Below are 20760 nucleotides of genomic sequence, written 5' to 3' on the forward strand. Positions count from 1 at the left end.
CAGCTACATGGACCTAGAGATTATCACACTAAGTGAAGTAAATCAAAGAAAGACAAACATATGATATCACTTATATTTGGAATCTAAAATGATAACAAATGAACTTATTTATAAAATAGAAACAGACTCACAGACATAGAAAACAAAGTTATGGTTACCAAAGGGGAAAGAGGGTAGAGAAGGATAAATTAGGAGTTTGGGATTAGCAGATAACAGACTACTGCATGTAAGATGGAATAAAATAAAAGGTCCTACTGTATAGGACAGGGAACCATATTCAATATCCTGTAATAAACCACAAGGGAAATAATATGAAAAATAAAAAATACATATATGTACATATGTGTAACTGAATCACTTTGCTATACACTTGAAATTAACACAACATTGTAAATCAACTATATGTCAATAAAAATTTAAAGCAAAAAAGAAAGACAACATGAAAGATACAATTCTTTTTTTTTTTTTTTCTGCACAAAGGTTTCTTTTTATTCATAACATTATTATTTAAGTCAATAAATTTTTAAGGATTTTCACACGTCCTGATTCTTTCCACTGCCAGTCACCATAGTTCCTCCAAAGTTGTCACCTTCAAGGCAGCCCTACAAAAAGTTCTGCTCAATCCACAGCTGTGATGCCACAGCTGTTTTAGTTGGGCCTCTCTGATCTTCAGTGGAGTGCACTTCAAAGTTTGCCACCTGTAATCTTTAAGATCCAATTTCCTCAAGCAGTTCACTATAGGTTCCTAGAAGTTAAATACAGCAAGTACATTGGTGTTTATTCTTTCATCTTTCCTAATATTGAAAAGCCATATTATATCCAGTTTTTACTCACGAGCCTAGCAAAAAATGTTACAGGTCTCATTGTCACCACTGCAATAAAACTACAGGGATGGAAGCAAAACCTGTGTTCTCAATGTAGCCACATTAACAGTTTATGGACACCATGAACAAGTGCCCATTTTCAGTAGAATGAGGCTGAAAGATACAATTCTTGAATAGAACCTTCAAGAATGGAAGGTGAATGGGCTCCACAGAGACAATGTCAACTGGGCCACATGCCTATGCAGAAAACCTGTGAGTACTCCTGAGGTGGCTGAGAACAGGGTGGTCGGGGCTGGTGGCAGGAAAAGGAAGGTTAGGAACAGGTTGTAAAGAACCTTGTTTGCCATGTCAGGGACTTCAGACTTTGTCCTGTAGGCAACAAAAAAAGTCCTAAGAATTGCTAAGGTTGAGGAAGTGACACATCAGATTATGGTTCGTGTTTAACAAACTTGATGAAGTGGTGATTGAAAACAGGAGAGGTGTGAGAAAAATACTTCAGAAGCGAATGACAGAGCTTTGTGGCAAATCACATGTGAATGGTCAGGAAGGAGTCAACGAAGACTCTGGAGGTTTTGGCTTAAGGGACTAGGAAGGTGGTGATAGCACTGATGGACACAGGGAGCACAAGAAGGTAAGCAGGTTAGAGGAGCTGAGAGAGATTTTAGTTAGGTCAAGAGAGAGAATTTAGACAGATGCAGTTCAAGCTCAGAAGAGGGCTGAAGGAAGCCATTAGTTTCTACAGCTATGAAAGTGGATGAAACCTCTGGGAGAAAGTATAGAAGGATGCATTGGTCATTAATGTAACACAACAGCTGTGGAAGGAAAAATACAAAGTGAGATGACCACCAAGGAGAGAAGTGTGAATAACTCCTAAGCTTAAGCAGCAGGTTATCTGTAAATTGTAATGGACTGGGGAATGAATGGAAACTGAGAAATGAAATCAAAGGCAATTATTCCTTGAAGCCAAAAAAGAACAAAAATGGACAAAAGAGGAGATTCAAAGTTTAAAAAGTTATTTTAGGGATGTCGGAGACTTGAGCATACTTGTCAGGTCAAAGTATAGAGTTAGGATTAGAGGAAAATGTTGATGATACAAAACAGAGTTGATAACTAATGAAGCAGGGTAGGGGATAAATGATGGACAACAGAAGGAGAGAGAAAAGCTGGCCTTACAAAGGCACTGGTGCTCTCTGCCTCGTTTGACCTCATGGAGGAAACATTTATGAAGACTCCATGCCTACGAGAGTGGAAAGGAAACAATTGCAAAGCACAAAAGACAGAAAAATATATACCACTTACCAAGAAAGATTTTGGTAATTTTTGCTGAACACAAGTCACTGAAGTTCAGTAGGAAAGAAAGCGTTATGAGGAAAGGGGGATCTGGACAACAGGGGCATAGTGGGGTAGATAGCTGAGAAGCAGGAGAGCTGAGGGAATTCACACTTCAGCTCTCTTAGAAGGAGGGGACTGTGCCATATGCTAAGAATGTTGCAGTTGTGGCTAATATTCAGCAATACAATTACGGCCAACTTAGGCCGATTAATGTTTAGTATAAACCAGATGCAAGTAATAACAGCTCTCTTAATATAGTATTTACAAAGCATTTATATAATTTAGTATTATATGATTTATATAAAGTACTTATAATTTAAAAGCACTCTCACTTCATCTTGTTTATCTTTATATGTTGGGAGGTTTTGATAGATGAACAGTAAAGCAACTGATCCAAAATTTCATAGTCAGAAAACAGCAGGGGTAGGAAAATCAAATTCAAATCTCTCACTTCAAAACTGTTCTTTCTATGGCACCACAGCTCTCCTATAAGGCTATGTGAGCTGTTTCACTGGGTGAACCTAGCATGAAAGAGGCAATCATAACATGCTTGTTAAGGGTACTCAACTGGATATTCTGGTTTATAGTGAACATTAGTGACCCCACCCTGCCCCACCCTCAGAGCTGATACAGGATACTAGAGCACTGTATCACATAATACTTTGGACACTACTTTAAAAATTAACTATATAATGTATGTCTTTTTAAAAAATACAATCTATTTAGTTAAAGAGGCAAAATACACATTTGATTCTAAACTCAAGAAGTATAAAAAAGCATACAGTAAAAAACCTCCCACTTAACTCTCAGTTTCCTAACCCCCCAGGTTACCACTGGTCACTGTTCTCGGCAAGTCCTTTCAAAGTTTCCTTATTCGTACACGAGCAAATACAAACACATATTCTCATTCCCCTTGTCCACAGAAATGGTAGCACAAGAAATGCACTGTCCTATACTATGCTTTCTTTTTTAAACTGTATCTTAGAAAGTTTTCTCGTCAGTAAAGAATATCCTTATTCTCTTAAAAAACTGCTTTTAACCAGCTGCACAGCCAGTGTATGAAGATATCGTAATTTATTAGGCCAATCCCCTAGTGATGGACACCGAACTTGCTTCCAACTTTTTGCCATTTCAGACCTCACTGCAGTGAGGTTATTTCACACACGAAGGGGCATATTTATAGAATGACTTCACTGAAGTACAAGGTCAAAGTATATATTCACTTCAAATCCTGATTTATACAGCCAAAGAGCGCACTCAGCAATGCAGGAGAGTGCCTATTTCAACAAGCCCTTGTCTACATAGTAAGCTTGCAATGCCTGAATTTTTACCAAACTGATAGGTATTAAAATACAGGATCTCAGTTTAATTTTAACTTCTATGTCTCTTATCATTAGAAAAAAATGATCATTTTTTAAAATGAACTAAGTATTCATATACTTTGTCATTTCTTCTATTTGGCTTATGGTACTTTGTTTTAGTTAAAACTTTTTAATTTAACAAACAATGAATGCCAGTTATGTACAAGGACGTACCAGTCAACAAGACTGCCCTCGTGAACCGATTTCAAGTAGGGGAAGACAGCTAATAAACAAGATAACTACAGATTAGGATAGTACTACAGTAGGGTGATGTGATAAATACATAGAATGGGACTTTCAAGTAATGTGACCAGAGAATATCTTTCTGAGGACATGACATCTGAGCTGAGACCAGAAGGATGAAAAGATGTGAAAGAGCTTTTGTATTGTAAAGGATTAACTCAGCAGGTCAGGGGTGTCCAAAACCTGCATACACCAAAGGAAGATTTGGCCTGGCTCCTAGGAGATAAAAACCTTTAAGTCCTTGGAACAGCCTGCCTATTATGACTGTTTCTGTTTACATGAGGCCTTGGGTCACATTAACAATCTGATCCACGGTGGGAGTCTTGAGCCACATGGTATCTGCTTGACCTTAGGAGGGGTTAGAGAACTATGTCTGGCCATGTTTACATGACCAACCCTGAATAAAACTCTGGGACACCCAGGCTCAAGTATGTTTTCCTGGTGAGCAGTACTCTCTGCATGTTGTCTCACACTGCTCCTGGGAGAATTAGGCACTTGTTTGCATGACTCCACTGGGACAAGACAATTGGAAGCTTGGGCCTGGTGTCTCCTGGATCCTTGCCCTTGTGCCTTTTTCTGTTGCTAACTTTAATCTGTGTCTTTTCACTGCAGTAAACTGTAACAGTGAGTATAACAGCTTTTCTGAGATCTGTGGGTCCTTCTACTAGCTTATCACTGAACCTGAGCATGGTCTTGGGGAACCCTGATTATATGTGTACACTGAAAATCATAAAATATTCCTAAAAGAAATTAAAGATCAAAAGCAAAAATAGACAAATGGGACTACATCAAACTTTAAAACTTCTGTGCATCAAAGAAACAAACAACAGAGTAAAAAGGCAACCAGAGAATGGAAGAAAATATGTGCAAATTATATATTTAATAATGGGTTAATATCCAGAATATATAAAAGACTCCTATAACTTAACAACAAAGAAACAAATAATTTGATTTTAAAATGGCAAAAGACTTGAACAGACATTTTGATAGACATTTCTAAGAATATATACAAATGGCCAACAAGCACAAAAAAGATGCTCATGTTACTAATCAGAGAAATTCAATTCAAAACTAAAATAACATCTCTTACACCCATTAGGATGGCTACTATCAAAAAACTCCCCAGAATATAACAAGGATTAGCAAGGATGCAAGGATGTTGAATCCCTTGTGCCCTATGGATGGGCATGTAAAAGGGTACAGCTGTGATAGGAAAGGATGCAGGTTCCTCAAAAAATTAAAAACAGAACTGTCATATGGTCCAGCAACTCTACTTCCAGGTAGAGATCCAAAAGAATTGAAAGCAGTATCTCAAAGAGATACTGTATTTCACACCCAAGATCACTGCAGCACTATTTTCAAGAGCCAGGAGACAGAAGAAACTCAAATGTCTAAGATTAGATGGATAAAGGAAATGTAATACATATGTACAACAGAGTACTACTCAGCCTTAAAAGCGAAGGAAATCTTGTCACTTGCTAAAACATGAATGAACCCTGAGGACTATACTATGAAATGCATAAGCAAGTTACAAAAAGACAAATACTGCATGATTCCACTTATATAAAGTATCTAAATTAGTCTAACTTGAAAAAAAAAAAAAAGCATAACTGTGTTTGTTAGGGGCTCTGGGGACAGGGAAATGGGGCTATACTGTTCAACAGGTGCAGAGTATTAGTTTTGCAAGTTGAAAATGTTTTAGAACTCTATTGCACCATAATGTGAATATAGTTAACACTACTGAGCTGCACATTTAAAAATGGTTAAGATGGGAACTTCCCTGGTGATCCAGTGGTTAGGAATCCACCTGCCAATGCAGGGGACCTGGGTTCAATCCTTGATCCAGGAAGATCCCATGAGCTGCAAAGCAACTAAGCCCATGCACCACAACTACTGAGCCAGTGCCCTAGGGCCTGCACTCTGTAACAAGAGAAGACACTGTAAGGAGAAAACCACACACCGCAAACAGAAAGTAGCACCCACTGCTCACCACAACTAGAAAAGCCCCCACACAGCAACAGAGACCGAGCGCAGCCAAAAATTTAAAAAATACATAAATTTCAAAAAAATAGCATCTCATGTCCTCAATCACAATTAAAAAAAAATTTTTAAGACCTAAATAAATGTAGAGCTATACTGTGTGTTCAAGGATTAAAAGGCTCAATACTAAGGTGTCAATTCTACCAACATTCTCCCTCCTCCCCCCGCCAACTGATCTGTAAATTCAATGCAATCTCAATCAGCTTTTCTATAGTAATGTTTATTAAGTTAACACAGGAAATAGGGGCTTCCCTGGTGGGTCAGTGGTAAAGAATCTGCCTGCCAATGCAGGAGACATGATGATTCAGGAAGATTCCACATGCTGCAGAGCAACTAAGCCTCTGAGCCACAACTATAGAGCCTGTGCTCTAGAGCCACAGAGCCGAAACTACTGAACCCACCCACGTCCCACAGCTACTGAAACCTGTGCACCACACAGCCCGTGCTCCCCAACAAGAGAAGCCACTGCAGTGAGAAGCCTGTGCACAACTGGACTAGCTCCCGCTGGCTACAACTGGAAAAGAGCCTGTGCAGCAAAGAAGACCCAGCACAGCCAAAATTAAACAGATAAATTTATTTTTTAAAAAGGAAAATACAGGAGGATGTCCAAAACAACTCTGAAAGTTGGAGAACTAATGCCACATCTTATACAGTTATAGTTCTCAAAAGGATGTTGTACTGGCACAAATATACTAAGCAGAGTCCAGAAACAGCCTGACACATATGCACAACTGATTTTTGCCAAAGGATAGTCTTTTTCAACAAACAATGCTGAAACAACTGGATGTCCAACTGGAAAAAGTCAACTTTAATCCGTACCTCATGCCATATACAAAAAATTATACTCACAATACAGACCTAAATGCAAAACCTAAAACTATAGTTTCCAGAAGGTAATATAAGAAAAAACTTTTGAGAACTTGAGTGAAACAAAGATTAAAAAAAAAAAAGACCCACAAAAGGAAAAAATAGATAAAAGAGATTTCATCAATATTTATACTGATCTATTTCTGCCCTTTAAAATACACTGCTAAAAAAAAGAAAAAAAAATAAAATACACTGCTAAGAAAATAAAAAGATAAGCCACAGACTGGAAGAAAATATCTGCAAATCACATATATCATAGAGGACATGTATCTGGAATATATAAAACTCAGTAAGAAAACAAACAACCCCAAACCTCCCAGAAAAAGAAAGAGAAAAGAAACAACCCAATTTAAAAACCAAGCAAGGGATCTGAACAGATACTTCACCAAAGATATTGGGAAGACAAGCAGATGAAGAGACACTTCACATCATTATTCAGAGAAATGTAAATTAAAATCACAATGATATTAGTACCCATTTACTAGAATGGCTAAAAGACTGACAAGACTGTGCCAAGCACTGCCAAGGATGTGGAGGAACTGGAACCCTTGTACTAGTGCAAAGTCACTGCACCAGTGCAGTGCAAAGTTACACAATCAATTTGGAAAGCAGTTTGACAGTATCTTAAAAAAGTATATACTTTCTACACTGGAACACATTCTACTCTTAGGCATTTACTCAAAATAAATGAAAGCAATATGTCCAATCAAAGATCTGTACATAAATGTCCACAACAGCTTTATTTGTAATAACCCAAAACCAGAAACAATGTAAACATCCATAAACAAGTGAATGGATTAAAAAAAAAAAAAACCTGTGGTATATCCATATAATGGAATGCAACACTGCAATAAAAAGGAACTGCTGATACAGGCTATATCACTGACGAATCTTGAAATAATTATGCTGCATGAAAGCAGCCTTACAAAAGTTATGTACAAAAAAAAAGTTATGTACAGTATGATTTCATTTATATAAAATTCTGGAAAATGAAAACTAGAATACAGTGACAAAAATTAGTAAGTGGTTGCCTGACAGAGAGCAGTTGGGCAGGGACAGGAGGGAGAGATTACGAGGGAAAGGAAACTTACAGGTGATGGTTATATTCATTATCTTGACTGCAGTGGTGGTTTACATGGTATACATGTATGTCAAAACCGATCAAATTGTATACTTTAAATGTATACTTAAAATATGTGCAGTTAACTGTGTGATAATTATTTTTTAATAAAGCCGCTTTTCTTAAGTGTTTTTCAAAAGAGGTGAAGAGGTGTGTAGGTCCTTTGAAAAGTGTCATATTAGAAAGTGACAGAAATACTAAGAGATTTCCAAAATGTAAAGTCTCGGTTAAATATTAGAATGATGACTTAGCATTATTTTTAAGGCTAATTAAAAACATTTTTTTTAATTATGAAAAAGTTAAAGTAAATATGTCAAAAGTGTATATTATAAAGCCCATGTGGAAAAATTTAAAATAAATACTGTCAAAAGTGTATAACAAAGTCCCATGTGTACTTTGCATATGTGCTCAGTCCCTCAGCTGTGTCCGACTCTCTGCGACCTCTTGGACTGAAGCACACCAGGCTCCTTTGTCCATGGGACTTTCCAAGCAAGAATACTGGAGTGGGTTGCCACTTCCTCCTCCAGGGGATCTTCCCGATGTGTCTCCTTCATCTCCTGATTTGGCAGGCAGATTCTTTACCACTGAGTCACCTGGGAAGCTCATGTGCACCTGACCTTCAATTATGGCATCTCAAGGTTAAATCTTAATCCATTTGTATTCCCACCCATTTTGCCCCTAGTTTTATTTTGAGGCAAACTCAGACATATCATTTCCTTCATAAATATTTTAGTGTTAATATATATTTCTAAAAGATAAGAATATAAAGGCCTCTTTGTATATGTGGCTTGGTAACTCATTTCTTTCTTTTTTAAAAAAAAATATCTCTCTTGATTTATTTGGCTGCACCAGGTCTGACTTGCAGCATGTGGGATCTAGCTCCCCAACCAGGAATTGAACCCAGGCCCCCTGCACTGGGAGTTTGAAGCCTTAGCCATTGGACCAACAGGGAAGTCCTCATTTCTTTATTAATTAAAAGAGAAAACAAAAAACTTTAGTTTTTAGAGCAGTTTTAGGTTCAGAACAAAACTGAGCGGAGAGTACAGAGAGTTCCCATAATACCCCTTGTCCCCAGCAATCTTCCCCACCAACATCCTACACCCAAGTGGTACATTTTCACAATCAACCAATCTTCATTGGCACATTATCACCTAAAATCCATAGTTTACTTCAGGGTTCACTCTTGGTACTGTATAGTCTCTGGGTTTTGAAAAATGTGCAATACATGCATCTACCATAGTACCATACAGAAGAGTTTCACTGTCCCCAAAATCCTGTGTTCTGCCTATTTATCCCTCCCTTCCCGCTATGCTCTGGCAACCAAGGATCATTTTACTGCTTTCAGTTTTGCCCTTAGAGACTATTTTTAAGGTTCAGAAAAACCAATGTTGTAGCCACTATAAACGGTTTCATTTCAGTGGCAAAGCCAGGATTACTCACTACACAAATGTTGTAAGGTTCAGGGAGGGCGGGGTCCTATTGGAAGTGGCCAGTATGTGGGAAGTGAGTTCCTATGAAGCCACATTCCCCAGAGCTCCTACACTGTGAAGTCAGAGGCTTCATTTTAATTTTCTCCTTTCACTTCAGAACATGTACAAGTCCAACCACTGAACATATGTGGACCCTCAGGCAGGGAGAGTAGTTCTCCACATGTGGACCCTCAGGCAGGGAGAGTAGTTCTCGGGCAGCAAAGATCGTGGAGGTATTTTTGAGTGTGTTGGGAGGGGGAGGGGAGGTACTTTTTAATAGAGCGTGCTCGCCCATCTGGGTTTTTTTTTTAAACCTTGTTTTCTGCCTGCCTGTCCTTGGCTTTTAGTTTTATTTCTGTAGTTAAAAGAAATACTATAAGTTTACAAACATTTTTAGAAGTTTGAAAAAATGTTATCAACTTGTGTTTATAAATAGAAACTCAGCATCCTCCCTAATCTCTGCTCCACAGCATGAACATGGTGAGCAATCTGACGTACTTTCAGACACTTTTATAGCCATGTTCTGCAATCTGCTTTGCCAATATACCTCAACTTACACATTATAGTAGCAAAAAGAAATAATTTTTAAAAAATTACAGTAGCAGCACAGTAATAACCACGATAATAATTACTAAGATTTATTGACCATGTATGTGTGAGACATCTGCTAAGCAGTTCAGGTGAGTCATCTATTTCATCCTTATAAAACTGAGTTAATATTCTAAACTTCATTTAACAGATAAAGAAACTGATGCTTAGAGAGATCAGATAGTTTGCCAAAGATCCCACAGCTAAGAGGTTCCAGAGCTGAGATTCTACTTCAGACAGTTTAGTCAGAAGATCCTACTATTCTCCATTAACTTATAATATTGACTGGGTAAACCATAAGACAGATTATCTCAAAATTCTCAGTTATAAATATTTCAATGAATATTCCTGTCTATATTTCCTGGTACTCTTATGGAAATGTTTCTATAGGATAAGCTTCTAGAAGTGGTCATACTTGGTCAAAACGTACATGCATTTCTTTCTTTCTTCTTTGGCCGTACCTCAAGACATGTGGAATTTCCCCTACCTAGGATCAAATCCATGTCCCTGAAGTGGAAGCTCAGAGTCTTAACCACTGGAGTGCCAGGGAAGTCTAGTATATGCATTTTTAGATTTAATTGCCAGATTATCTGCAAAAGGCATGTGTATGTAGAAGACTTTTTGACAGCTTGCTTCCAAATAAAGACAAATTTTAACTCCTAACGCACGCCAAATGAAGAGTGCCTATTTTCCCATACCTTCAGTAGCAATAAGAATCAAGCCTTGCTCACTGAAAGGCAAAAGACAAAGGTTTTCATTTCTATGTCTGATTACTAGTATGGCTGATTTATTACCATTTATATTTCTTTTTCCTCCTCCATATATGTATACTGCTCATCAGTTCAGTTCAGTCACTCAGTTGTGTCCAACTCTGCAATCCCATGGACTGCAGCAGGCCAGCCTTCCCTGTCCATTACCAACTTTCGGAGCATACTCAAACTCATGTCCATTGTGTCGGTGATGCCATCCAACCATCTCATCCTCTATCATCCCATTCTCTCCCTGCCTTCAATCTTTCCCAGCATCAGGGTCTTTTCCAATGAGTCAGGTCTTTGCATGAGGTGGTCAAAGTATTGGAGCTTCGGCTTCAGCATCAGTCCTTCCAATGAATATTCAGGACTGATTTCCTTTAGGGTGGACTGGCTGGATCTCCTTGCAGTCCAAGGGACTCTCAAGAGTCTTCTCCAACACCACAGTTCAAAAGTATCAACTCTTTGGTGATCAGCTTTCTTTATAGTCCACCTCTCACATCCATACACGACTAGTGGAAAAACCATAGCTTTGACTAGACGGACCTGTTAGCAAAGTAATGTCTTTGCTTTTTAATATGCTATCTAGGTTGGTCATAGCTTTTCTTCCAAGGAGCAAGTGTCTTTTAATTTCATGGCTGAAGTCACCATCTGCAGTGATTTTGGAGCCCCCCAAAATAAAGTCTCTCACTGTTTCCCCATCTATTTGCCATGAAGTGATGGGACCAGATGCCGTGATCTTAGTTTTCTGAACACTGAGCTTTAAGCCAACTTTTTCACTCTCCTCTTTTCACTTTCAAGAGGCTAAAGAGCCTCTAAAGAGTTCTTCACTTTGTGCCATAAAGGTGGTGTCATCTGCATATCTGAGGTTACTGATATTTCTCCCAGGAATCTTGATTCCAGCTTGTGCTTCATTCAACCCAGCATTTTGCATGATGCACTCTGAATATAAGCAGGGTGACAATATACAGCCTTGACGTACTCCTTTTCTGATTTGGAACCAGTCTGTTATTCCATGTCCAGTTCTAAGTGTTGCTTCTGACCTGCATACAGATTTCTCAAGAGGCAGGTCAGGTTGTCTGGTATGCCCATCTCTTTCAGAATTTTCCACAGTTTATTGTGATCCACACAGTCAAAGGCTTTGGTGTAGTCAATAAAGCAAAAGTAGTTTTTCTGTTTATCTCTTTTAGTAATTTGTTTCTGAGTTATGTCCCTTTTAACTTCATAAGCCCCTGTGCAAAGATGACACGCAAATTCGTGAAACGTTCCATATTTTTAAGAATGAAACTAGAACACTTTCTAACACCATACACAAAAATAAACTCAAAATGGATTAAAGATCTAAATGTAAGACCAGAAACTATAAAACTCCTAGAGGAAAACAGGCAAAACACTCTCTGACATAAACCACAGCAGGATCCTCTATGACCCACCTCCCAGAATATTGGAAATAAAAGCAAAAATAAACAAATGGGATTTAATTAAAATTAAAAGCTTCTGCACAACAAAGGAAACTATAAGCAAAGTGAAAAGACAACCTTCAGAATGGGAGAAAATAATAGCAAATGAAGCAACAAAGAATTAATCTCAAAAATATACAAACAACTCCTGCAGCTCAATTCCAAAAAAACAAATGACCCAATCAAAAAGTGGGCCAAAGAACCAAACAGACATTTCTCCAAAGAAGACATACGGATGGCTAACAAACACATGAAAAGATGCTAAACATCACTCATTATCAGAGAAATGCAAATCAAAACCACAATGAGGTACCATTACACACCAGTCAGGATGGCTGCTATCCAAAAGTCTACAAGCAATAAATGCTGGAGAGGCTGTGGAGAAAAGGGAACCCTTTTACACTGTTGGTGGGAATGCAAACTAGTACAGCCACTATGGAGAACAGTGTGAAGATTCCTTAAAAAACTGGAAATAGAACTGCCATATGACCCAGCAATCCTGATGCTGGGCATACACACTGAGGAAACCAGAACTGAAAGAGACATGTGCATCCCAATGTTCATCACAGCACTGTTTATAATAGCCAGGACATGGAAGCAACCTAGATGTCCATCAACAGACGAATGGATAAGAAAGCTTTGGTACATTTACACAACGGAATATTACTCAGCCATTAAAAAGAATACATTTGAATCAGTGCTAATGAGGTGGATGAAACTGGAGCCTAGTATACAGAGTGAAGTAAGCCAGAAAGAAAAACACCAATACAGTATACTAACACACATATATGGAATTTAGAAAGATGGTAACGATAACCCTGTATGCGAGACAGCAAGAGAGACACAGATGTGTTGAACAGTCTTTTGGACTCTGTGGGAGAGGACGAGGGTGGGATGATATGGGAGAATGGCATTGAAACATGTAAATTATCATATGTGAAACGAATCGCCAGTCCCGGTTCGATGCATGATACAGGATGCTCGGGGCTGGTGCGCTGGGATAACCCAGAGGGATGGAACGGGGAGGGAGTTGGGAGGGGAGTTCAGGATGGGGAACACATGTACACCCATGGTGGATTCAAGTCAATGTATGGCAAAACCAATACAATGTTGTAAAGTAAATAGGTATATCTGTCACTAGGTATATAAGCCTTTGCCCAGTTTGTTTTTTCACTTTGTTCATGGCAGTTTTTGCCACACAGAGGTTTATTATTCTGTATTGCTGAATATGAACTTAGATTATTTAATAAGGAAAACAGCTTGTTCTTACTTTTTTCATCAAATATTATTTCATGTATATATTCCTATGTACCAAGTCAAAGGCCTAAAAATTAACACTGTATTCCATTACATTGATATATTTATAATCTTGTTATTTACTTACTTTACGTATTTATTTATAAGAAAAAGCATTGTGGGAGGGAGGTTCAGGAGGGAGGTGATGTACATATACTTATGGCTGATTCATGTTGTTGTATGGCAGAAACCAATACAACATTGTAAAGCAATTATCCTCCAATTAAAGGGTTTCCCTGGTTGTGCAGTGGATAAGGATTCACCTGCCAATGCAGGAGACTTGGGTTTGATCCCCAATCTGGGAAGATCCCACACAGATGCAGAGCAACTAAGCCCACGAGCCAGAACTACTGAAGCCTGCACACTGCAGGGCGGCACATCACAATTACTGAGTCCACATGCTGCAACTACTGAAGCCCATGCACCTAGAGCCTGTGTTCTGCAACGAGAGAGGCCACCACAGTGAGAAATACGAGCATGGCAACTACAGAGTCGCCCCTACTCGCCACAGCTAAAAAGGCCTGCACAGCAACAGAGACCCAGCACAGCCAAAAATAAATAAATAAAATTATCTTTAAAAATAGATTAAAAAAAATAAAAAGTACCGATAAGACTTTATAGATACTGTTTGAAAGTTGTCTGTTGAAAGTAAAAGTCACTCAGTCATGTCTGACTCTTTGTGACCCCATGGACTATACGGTTCATGGAATTCTCCAGGCCAGAATACTGGAGTGCGTAGCCTTTCCCTTCTCCAGCAGACTTTCCCAACCCAGGGATCAAACCCAGGTCTCCCGCATTGCAGGTGGATTCTTTACCAGCTGAGCCACAAGGGAAGCCCAAGAATACTGGAGTGGGTGGCCTATCCCTTCTCCAGGGGATCTTCCCAACCCAGAAATCAAACCAGGGTCTCCTGCATTGCAGGCAGATTCTTTACTAGCTGAACTGTCAGGGAAGCCCTAGATGTTGTTTGGATTTCCACAATTAGAAATGTGAGGCTCCTAAGTCTGCACTGCAGAAAAAATGAGAAGAGTAGCTGAACTAAAAAACTGGCAAGTGAAGTGGAAAACTTGAAAATATTTATTAATCATACGCAATGTTTCCAACAGCATGCAGAATTCTATCCAGCACCTGCCCAAGCTTTGAGATTGCCCAGAGTTAGAGCTTTAACCAGTACTCCATCATCAAAGAAGGTTGTCATTTCCCTGAACAGTTGACATAACTGGTGAGAGATAATATTACACATTTATGGTGCTGTTATGTGTGGCTTGAACCTAGAGCTTGTTTTTTTTTTTTTTAAACAAACTATTAAGATCTGTGCCAAAGACCTCTGACTTACTCTCATGCAAAAACAAGCATGTTTTTCTGGAGGTCACCCCAAGATTTTAAGTTCTTTTTTCTCTTTACTTCATTTTGATATGAGTGGGAAGGAAAACCAATTTATTACCATGAACAGGTCAATATCATCATCCAAAGGCTGACTGGTTAAGCCTGTGAACCTCATTCAGCTTAAATTTAGATCACGCCTTTCACTTATTTTTTTCTCAAGGTCCCAAGTACTTAATCACCTTTAAACATCTTCTATGTCTGCATTTTGATTAATTTCATAAGATTTCTCACACTTTAAAAAAGTGACCCACCATCATCTAGAAAATGAGAGGGTTAGTTCTACCAGCTTATGATTTCTTAATAACTTAATAAAGTTCTCTGCATTTAGTCTTTTGAATTCAGAAAAGATACTGCAAATGACCTTGTTTATAAAGACCAGACACATTTTAATGCTGTAAATTCAGCAGAGCTGAAGGTAACAATCTGCATGTATTCCTCAGCAATTGCTTTACAGAGTATTATCATTGACCTTTTAATGAATTTCTACGTTGAGACTTCTTTTTTAGTTGGCAAATAACCGATTTTTTTTCTTTCTATTCTAAATCAAAAAGGCTGTTGACAATTAATTGCCTTCAGGACTAGATAATTTGGGTCAGAATAAACTAATGAGAATTAAAATATTGAATATTCAATTTATAAATCTAATTGTTTTTCTTCAAGGTCACCTTCCCTTTAAATCGTTATTCAAATACAGTGGCTCTCAAATTATGGTCCCTGGACCAGAAGCATTGGCAGGATCTGGGAAGTAGTCAGAAATGCAAATTCTCTGGCCCTATACCAGACCTACAAAATCAGGAATTCTGGGTTTCAGGCCAGAGAATTTGTTTTAACAATTCTTCCAGGGGACTCCAATTTGAAAATCACTGCTGTAACATATTTTAAAAGGCTTAATTAACAATATAAATGAATTTTAGACTTACTTTAAAAAAATCACTTCTTTGTATCTCAGAAAAGCAAAAAGGCCTCAGCTAATCCATGATAAGGGATGTTAAGTTTATATCAAATCAAAACATGAACTCTACCCATCAAAATTTTGCACCAGAAAATAAAACTTTACAAATTAATAGGCAGTTCAATGGTTAAGAATCCACCTACCAACTTGGTCCAGGAAGAGTCCTACATGCCATGGGGCTGAGCCTGTGTGCCACAACTACTGAAACCCTCACACCTAGCTCCAAAACAAGAGAAGTCACTGCAATGAGAAGCCTGTACATCACAACTAGAGAGTAGCCCTGTGCTCACAACTAGCGAAGTGCTCAGCAAATGACGATCCAGTGCAGCCAAAATTAAATAGAAAACAAAGAACTTCAGTTATTTAACAGCTTACAAGCTTTGCCCTTCGTCAAAAACACTTGAGTTATTTAGTCAGTCTACCTTCCAGTCTCCAGTCCCTCTAGACATGGCCAACCAACAGCAAAAACATGAGGTCCACTCTAGCTTCCAGCAGAGGTGGCGCGTAAACTAATGGAAATCAGTTAACATTTTTGGTTGAAGCAGGACACGCATTCTTCAGAGAGAAATAAATAAAATGGATTCTCCGCTTGGTTCTCGTGACATGCCAAACTATCATTTGACAGCTGTTCTACATAAAAATTGGAGCTCTGCCCCACATGGTGACAGCAGTGTAGATAATGACATGGTGTCAAGAGCAGTGATGTGACGGCCAAGGAGGGTCTTAGAGAACAGGGCACCCTCTCACACAAAAGATGAAGTCCTTATGCAACTGAGATTCACTTCAGATTTTTATTTGCAGAAACAAAATTTAAAATTTTCTCTTGTTAATGTGAGAAAAAAACCCAAAACCTCTTTGTTCTTTGGCAGGGAGATTTGTACTGAACTGGTTTAGAGACACTTGGTCATTAAATTCTAAAGTCAGCTCAGAAACATGAATAAGGTTCTGGCTTTAGAGATTTTATAACCTAGTAAGGCTAACAAGCATAAAAAAGTCAAAACTGAAAACTAAAAACTGAAAAGGTGAAACAATGTAACTCCTCTCATTTGTTACCAGCAGGAATTAAGATGTTTTATATGGGCTAGTTTTCTAGAAAATGAAAGTTTGCTTAAAGTTTAAGTCCAAAAAGTCAGTATTTTTATGAAACCTCTTTATAAAGCACAGTAAACATTTCAGTCTTTTAAATGGAAACTGACAAACACAACTGAAGCTTTTATCAGTGGCAAGGACAGAATATAAATTCCAATGACCAAGACCTCAGGCTATCATGCTTTTCCGGTTTCTCTGACATCAGTTGCTCTCCTTTCCCCACTACTGTTCGTTCAGTCAGTCATCATGGGCACCTTGAAGGCTTTTGCTCCTTTCCACAGATATTCCCCACCTAGCATATTCTCCTCTTGCGACCTTCCTTCACATCCAAAAATTCTCCTCTTTAAAAATACATTTCTTTTTAAATTATGAGATTACTGTATTATTAAACATGTGGGGGAAAAAAAGGGGAAAATCACCCAAATCATCCATCTTTTCCTTGTCGGGCTTTTATTGTATGGACATAAAACAATAAATGGAACAGCTGAACATTAGCTGGACTACACAGAAATTTCTAAAATAGTTTACTTCAGTTCAGTCTGTCTTTATAAGATATAGAAAACTTTATTTTCATATTCAGGCCTGCTGAATATTTCTTTAAAATTTTTTTTTTTTTGGCCATGCCATGCAGCACACTGATCCTAGTTATCCAACCATGGATCAAACCCACACCCATTGCATTGGAAGTGCCTAGTATTAATCAGTGGACCACCAGGCCAGTCCCTTTAAGACTATTTTTAATTGAAAAACATACAATGATTTTCATTTTTAAAAGGAAAGTATAATTCACCTATTACCTAGTCTGTAAGGAAGTTATTCACTCTCTTTTCAGCTTCAAAAATATTTGTAAATGAATATTCTTTTCTTTCTGTAATACCTAGTGTAAAATTGCATGTTTGTGTACTCTAAAGATAGAGTCATATAGATAAGTACTTCAATAGCGCAGCTATTCAAAGGAGGGGAAGACAGAAGGAAAACTTGCTCATTTATGATAAATGTCCCTAAAATGCCAGGCCCTAAAGCTGCATAATGTTTGTGAGAGCACCGAGTATGAGTCCAGCACACTGAAGACATTCAGTATGCTGGTTTCATCTCCTGCGGGCAGACGAGTGACCTTTAACTTGTTAGTTGTGGAATCTTTTGTTTAAAGGGATCCATGGAAGATCGGTATGTGAAACAGACAAAATAGGAGCAGCTCTGGCTAAGGAAGGAGACCCAAGTCTGCGATTCCCACTTTTCTTCTCTCTTGTCTGAAATAACAGTTTGAAAATTAGTACAAAGTCTGCAGCATCCAAACTTACACAGCCGTACGTACCCCAAGAACCTTCTAATTCAGCCCAGTCTAACTTTTCAAAAGGCCATTCCTAGGGAACAGCAAAAAGGAGAAAGTCAAGCTGCTGACACACAGCAGTGAAGTAAATGTGTTGTCAGAACACTCCTTATTAACCATCCACCCAGACACGAAGGGCAACAGCCCCTCTTCCATCCCATCAACCCCTCAGGTGTTCTCTTTCAGGGTTTCCCTTGATATTCATTTTAAATTGATCTCACTTGTTTAAAATGCTCTAACAATACAGTGTGATCTGCTTCTGATGTCCCCAGACAGAGCCCCCTGTCGATTTACACTGTAGGACAACTCTTCTTCCACTAGTGCTACTTCTTCCATCAGTCACGACTTCCCAGTTGGCTCTTCTCGAATCCTAAGCACCCATGGAAGTTTCCTTTGGGAAGCCTTCCTCCCACATTTTGACCCTTAACTGAATTCTCAATCTCTGGCCACCCAGTGCTGTAGTTCGCCCCTCAGTCCATGAACTAACCCTCTGCAGATCAGGCTGATAGTCCTCCAGCTTCTGTGGCTGCTTTTAGTGACATGCACACACTAGCCCATGAGACAGTCCATGCTCTTTCAGACACACAGCACTTGGGAGGAAGTTTCTCTTTCCTGATCCAGAACCTCTCTCCTTCCACCACTGGCTCTGCCCTCTGGTTGGCACAGGGGAAAGCTTGGCCCTGCTCCCCACCCCCTGCAGCCTATACGGCTTACAGTTGGCCTTGTGTTTTACCCCATTCTGGCTCCACCTCTAAAAATAATACCGCCGCCCCAGTCGTCTCATAGGCCATCTGTGAACTCTGCCTTCAACATGTAATGATTAGCTAGCAGAGGAGCAGGCAGCTCTGGTCTGTGTGTGGAGCTGCCGAGTCTCTGTTCCACGCACAGATTACATCCCTTTCCTTCTTCTCTCTTTGACCTCACCCAGGACTGCTACACTCAGCCCTGCATTCATCACTCTGTCAAGGAGCACTTACTGAGCACCGTCAAGAACCAGGCCGGCCAGGCACTAAAAAACTAAAAGCAAATAAAATGTACTCAGCCCACAGAAGAGTAAGAGCAAGCTAGGCAGGGTAATAAACAGTTGGGGAAGTTGGAGAAGGCATCAAAGAGGGAGGTGATGACTGAGCCAGGGAGGAACTGTATCAACAATCAAGACTCACGCAGCCTTGCGTCCCCTGCGCCAAATGGGACAGTGCTCTCCCTTACTTGAAGTTCAGCAAACATGTAAATTTGGTAAAGCTGACAAAGCCTGCTCAGTCCTGTGCCTCTCCTGAGCTGAGGGAGGGTGGTCAATGGATCCACAGTCTGAAAGGGTAGTTGCAGAGGTTGACACTGTACCTGGCCACGTACAGTATTGCTCAGGTGGTTGTCCTCGGACATCTGTGCATTCTGGAAGTAGGACAAGGGTGCGGGTAACTCTGTCATTGGAGCAACTGTATAGATATACTTTTTCACAGAAAACAGAGCCTCTTGGGGTTCTGAAAAAGGGAAAAAGAAAACAATCTTTTGTGCGTTACAATTATACTTTTATTCTGAAACGCTTTCACAAATGACTTTCAGCAAAAACAAACCTTTCTTTCATGTGTTCTCCTCCAGGCCACGCTTTCCAAGGACCTCACAGGCTGCTGTCACTTGCTGGCTCCTGGATTAGGTCTGGAACAGATTTTACTGGGTTACCCAGAGTTGGTTAAGTTCTAGTAAATCCATTCACACCAATTAAACACTTACAAGATTAATTTGTAAACCAGAAATGCATTACTATGCCAAGACCTTCAGTTGACAAACTTTTGTCAGCTCAAGTTACTTCTTGGTAATGGGTAGATCTGCTTGAGAAACCAAATATTTTCAATCACTATCATATCTAATGATTTCAGATCTAGAGCAAAGGGTGCTAAATGATCTTAAAGAATGTTCTTGTCAACATTCCTTTTCCAATCCACCTTAATTTATATCACCATGAAATTATGTTTTGTGCTTTTAATTTATTTTTATCATCTCATTGTTTCCTTTACCACAATGCTCCAAGGCAGCAGAACTAGGTAACATATATATTTTATAAAAGCAGAAGGAGACCAAGTTCAGTGACTTGCTTAAAAGCATTCAACTGGGCAGACCAGGACCAAAGCCACAGACTCCCGACCCCCAGCCTCGCCTCTGCCTCCTCGCACCGCCTTGCTCACACACATTACTCCATCTCCCAGACTTCACCCTCCCATGTGCCTGTCTAGGTACCTGAATGTCCATCAGCCAATTCCTTAGGACTTCAACTTTGCTTTTCATTCAAAGTCTTCAGAAATACAGAAGAAGAAAAAAATGGTTTGCATACCTAAGCAATACTCTAATTTAAAGTGTCTAAAACATTACCATGTACATACTTATATGAAAGCACATTGTCAATGTCGCTTCATTTCAGGATCTTCTATCCTCTAAATATTATTCTGCTTTCTTTTTTTTTTTTGCTTTCTTATTCTAATGATTTTTTCCATAAAAAACTACATAAAACAACTTTTTCCTTTAGTAAAGGTACTGATTTCCAATTAACCCTTATCACCTATATTTGGATCATTTAAATCATGACAAATTCATAATCAAGGTATGTTTTCCTTTCTATCCCATGTATTTTTGGAGGGCCATGCCATGAGGCATTGGGG

At 39.0% G+C, this 20760-nt stretch overlaps 1 protein-coding gene and 1 non-coding gene across 4 annotated transcripts in view; both read right to left on the reverse strand.

Annotated features, from left to right (window-relative positions):
- The window catches only part of PSEN1 (presenilin 1), a 71836-nt gene that overhangs the window by 44580 nt on the left and 6496 nt on the right, over positions 1-20760 (reverse strand). For 2 of the 3 annotated variants that reach the window (XM_043919376.1, XM_043919377.1), the window contains exons 2-3: positions 19681-19762; positions 19448-19587 (exon numbers count right to left, since the gene is read on the reverse strand). In XM_043919376.1, coding sequence (XP_043775311.1) covers positions 19448-19534 — 87 coding nt within the window. In that variant the 5' untranslated portion in view covers positions 19535-19587; positions 19681-19762. The remainder of the gene's footprint in view (positions 1-19447; positions 19588-19680; positions 19763-20760) is intronic. The other variant, XM_043919378.1, reaches the window with a different exon arrangement.
- LOC122706036 lies at positions 847-979 on the reverse strand. The gene has a single exon (XR_006344291.1). It is a non-coding gene; the product is annotated as a small nucleolar RNA SNORA1 (small nucleolar RNA).

Source organism: Cervus elaphus, chromosome 12 (genome assembly GCF_910594005.1).
Source record: "Cervus elaphus chromosome 12, mCerEla1.1, whole genome shotgun sequence".
NCBI lineage: Eukaryota > Metazoa > Chordata > Mammalia > Artiodactyla > Cervidae > Cervus > Cervus elaphus.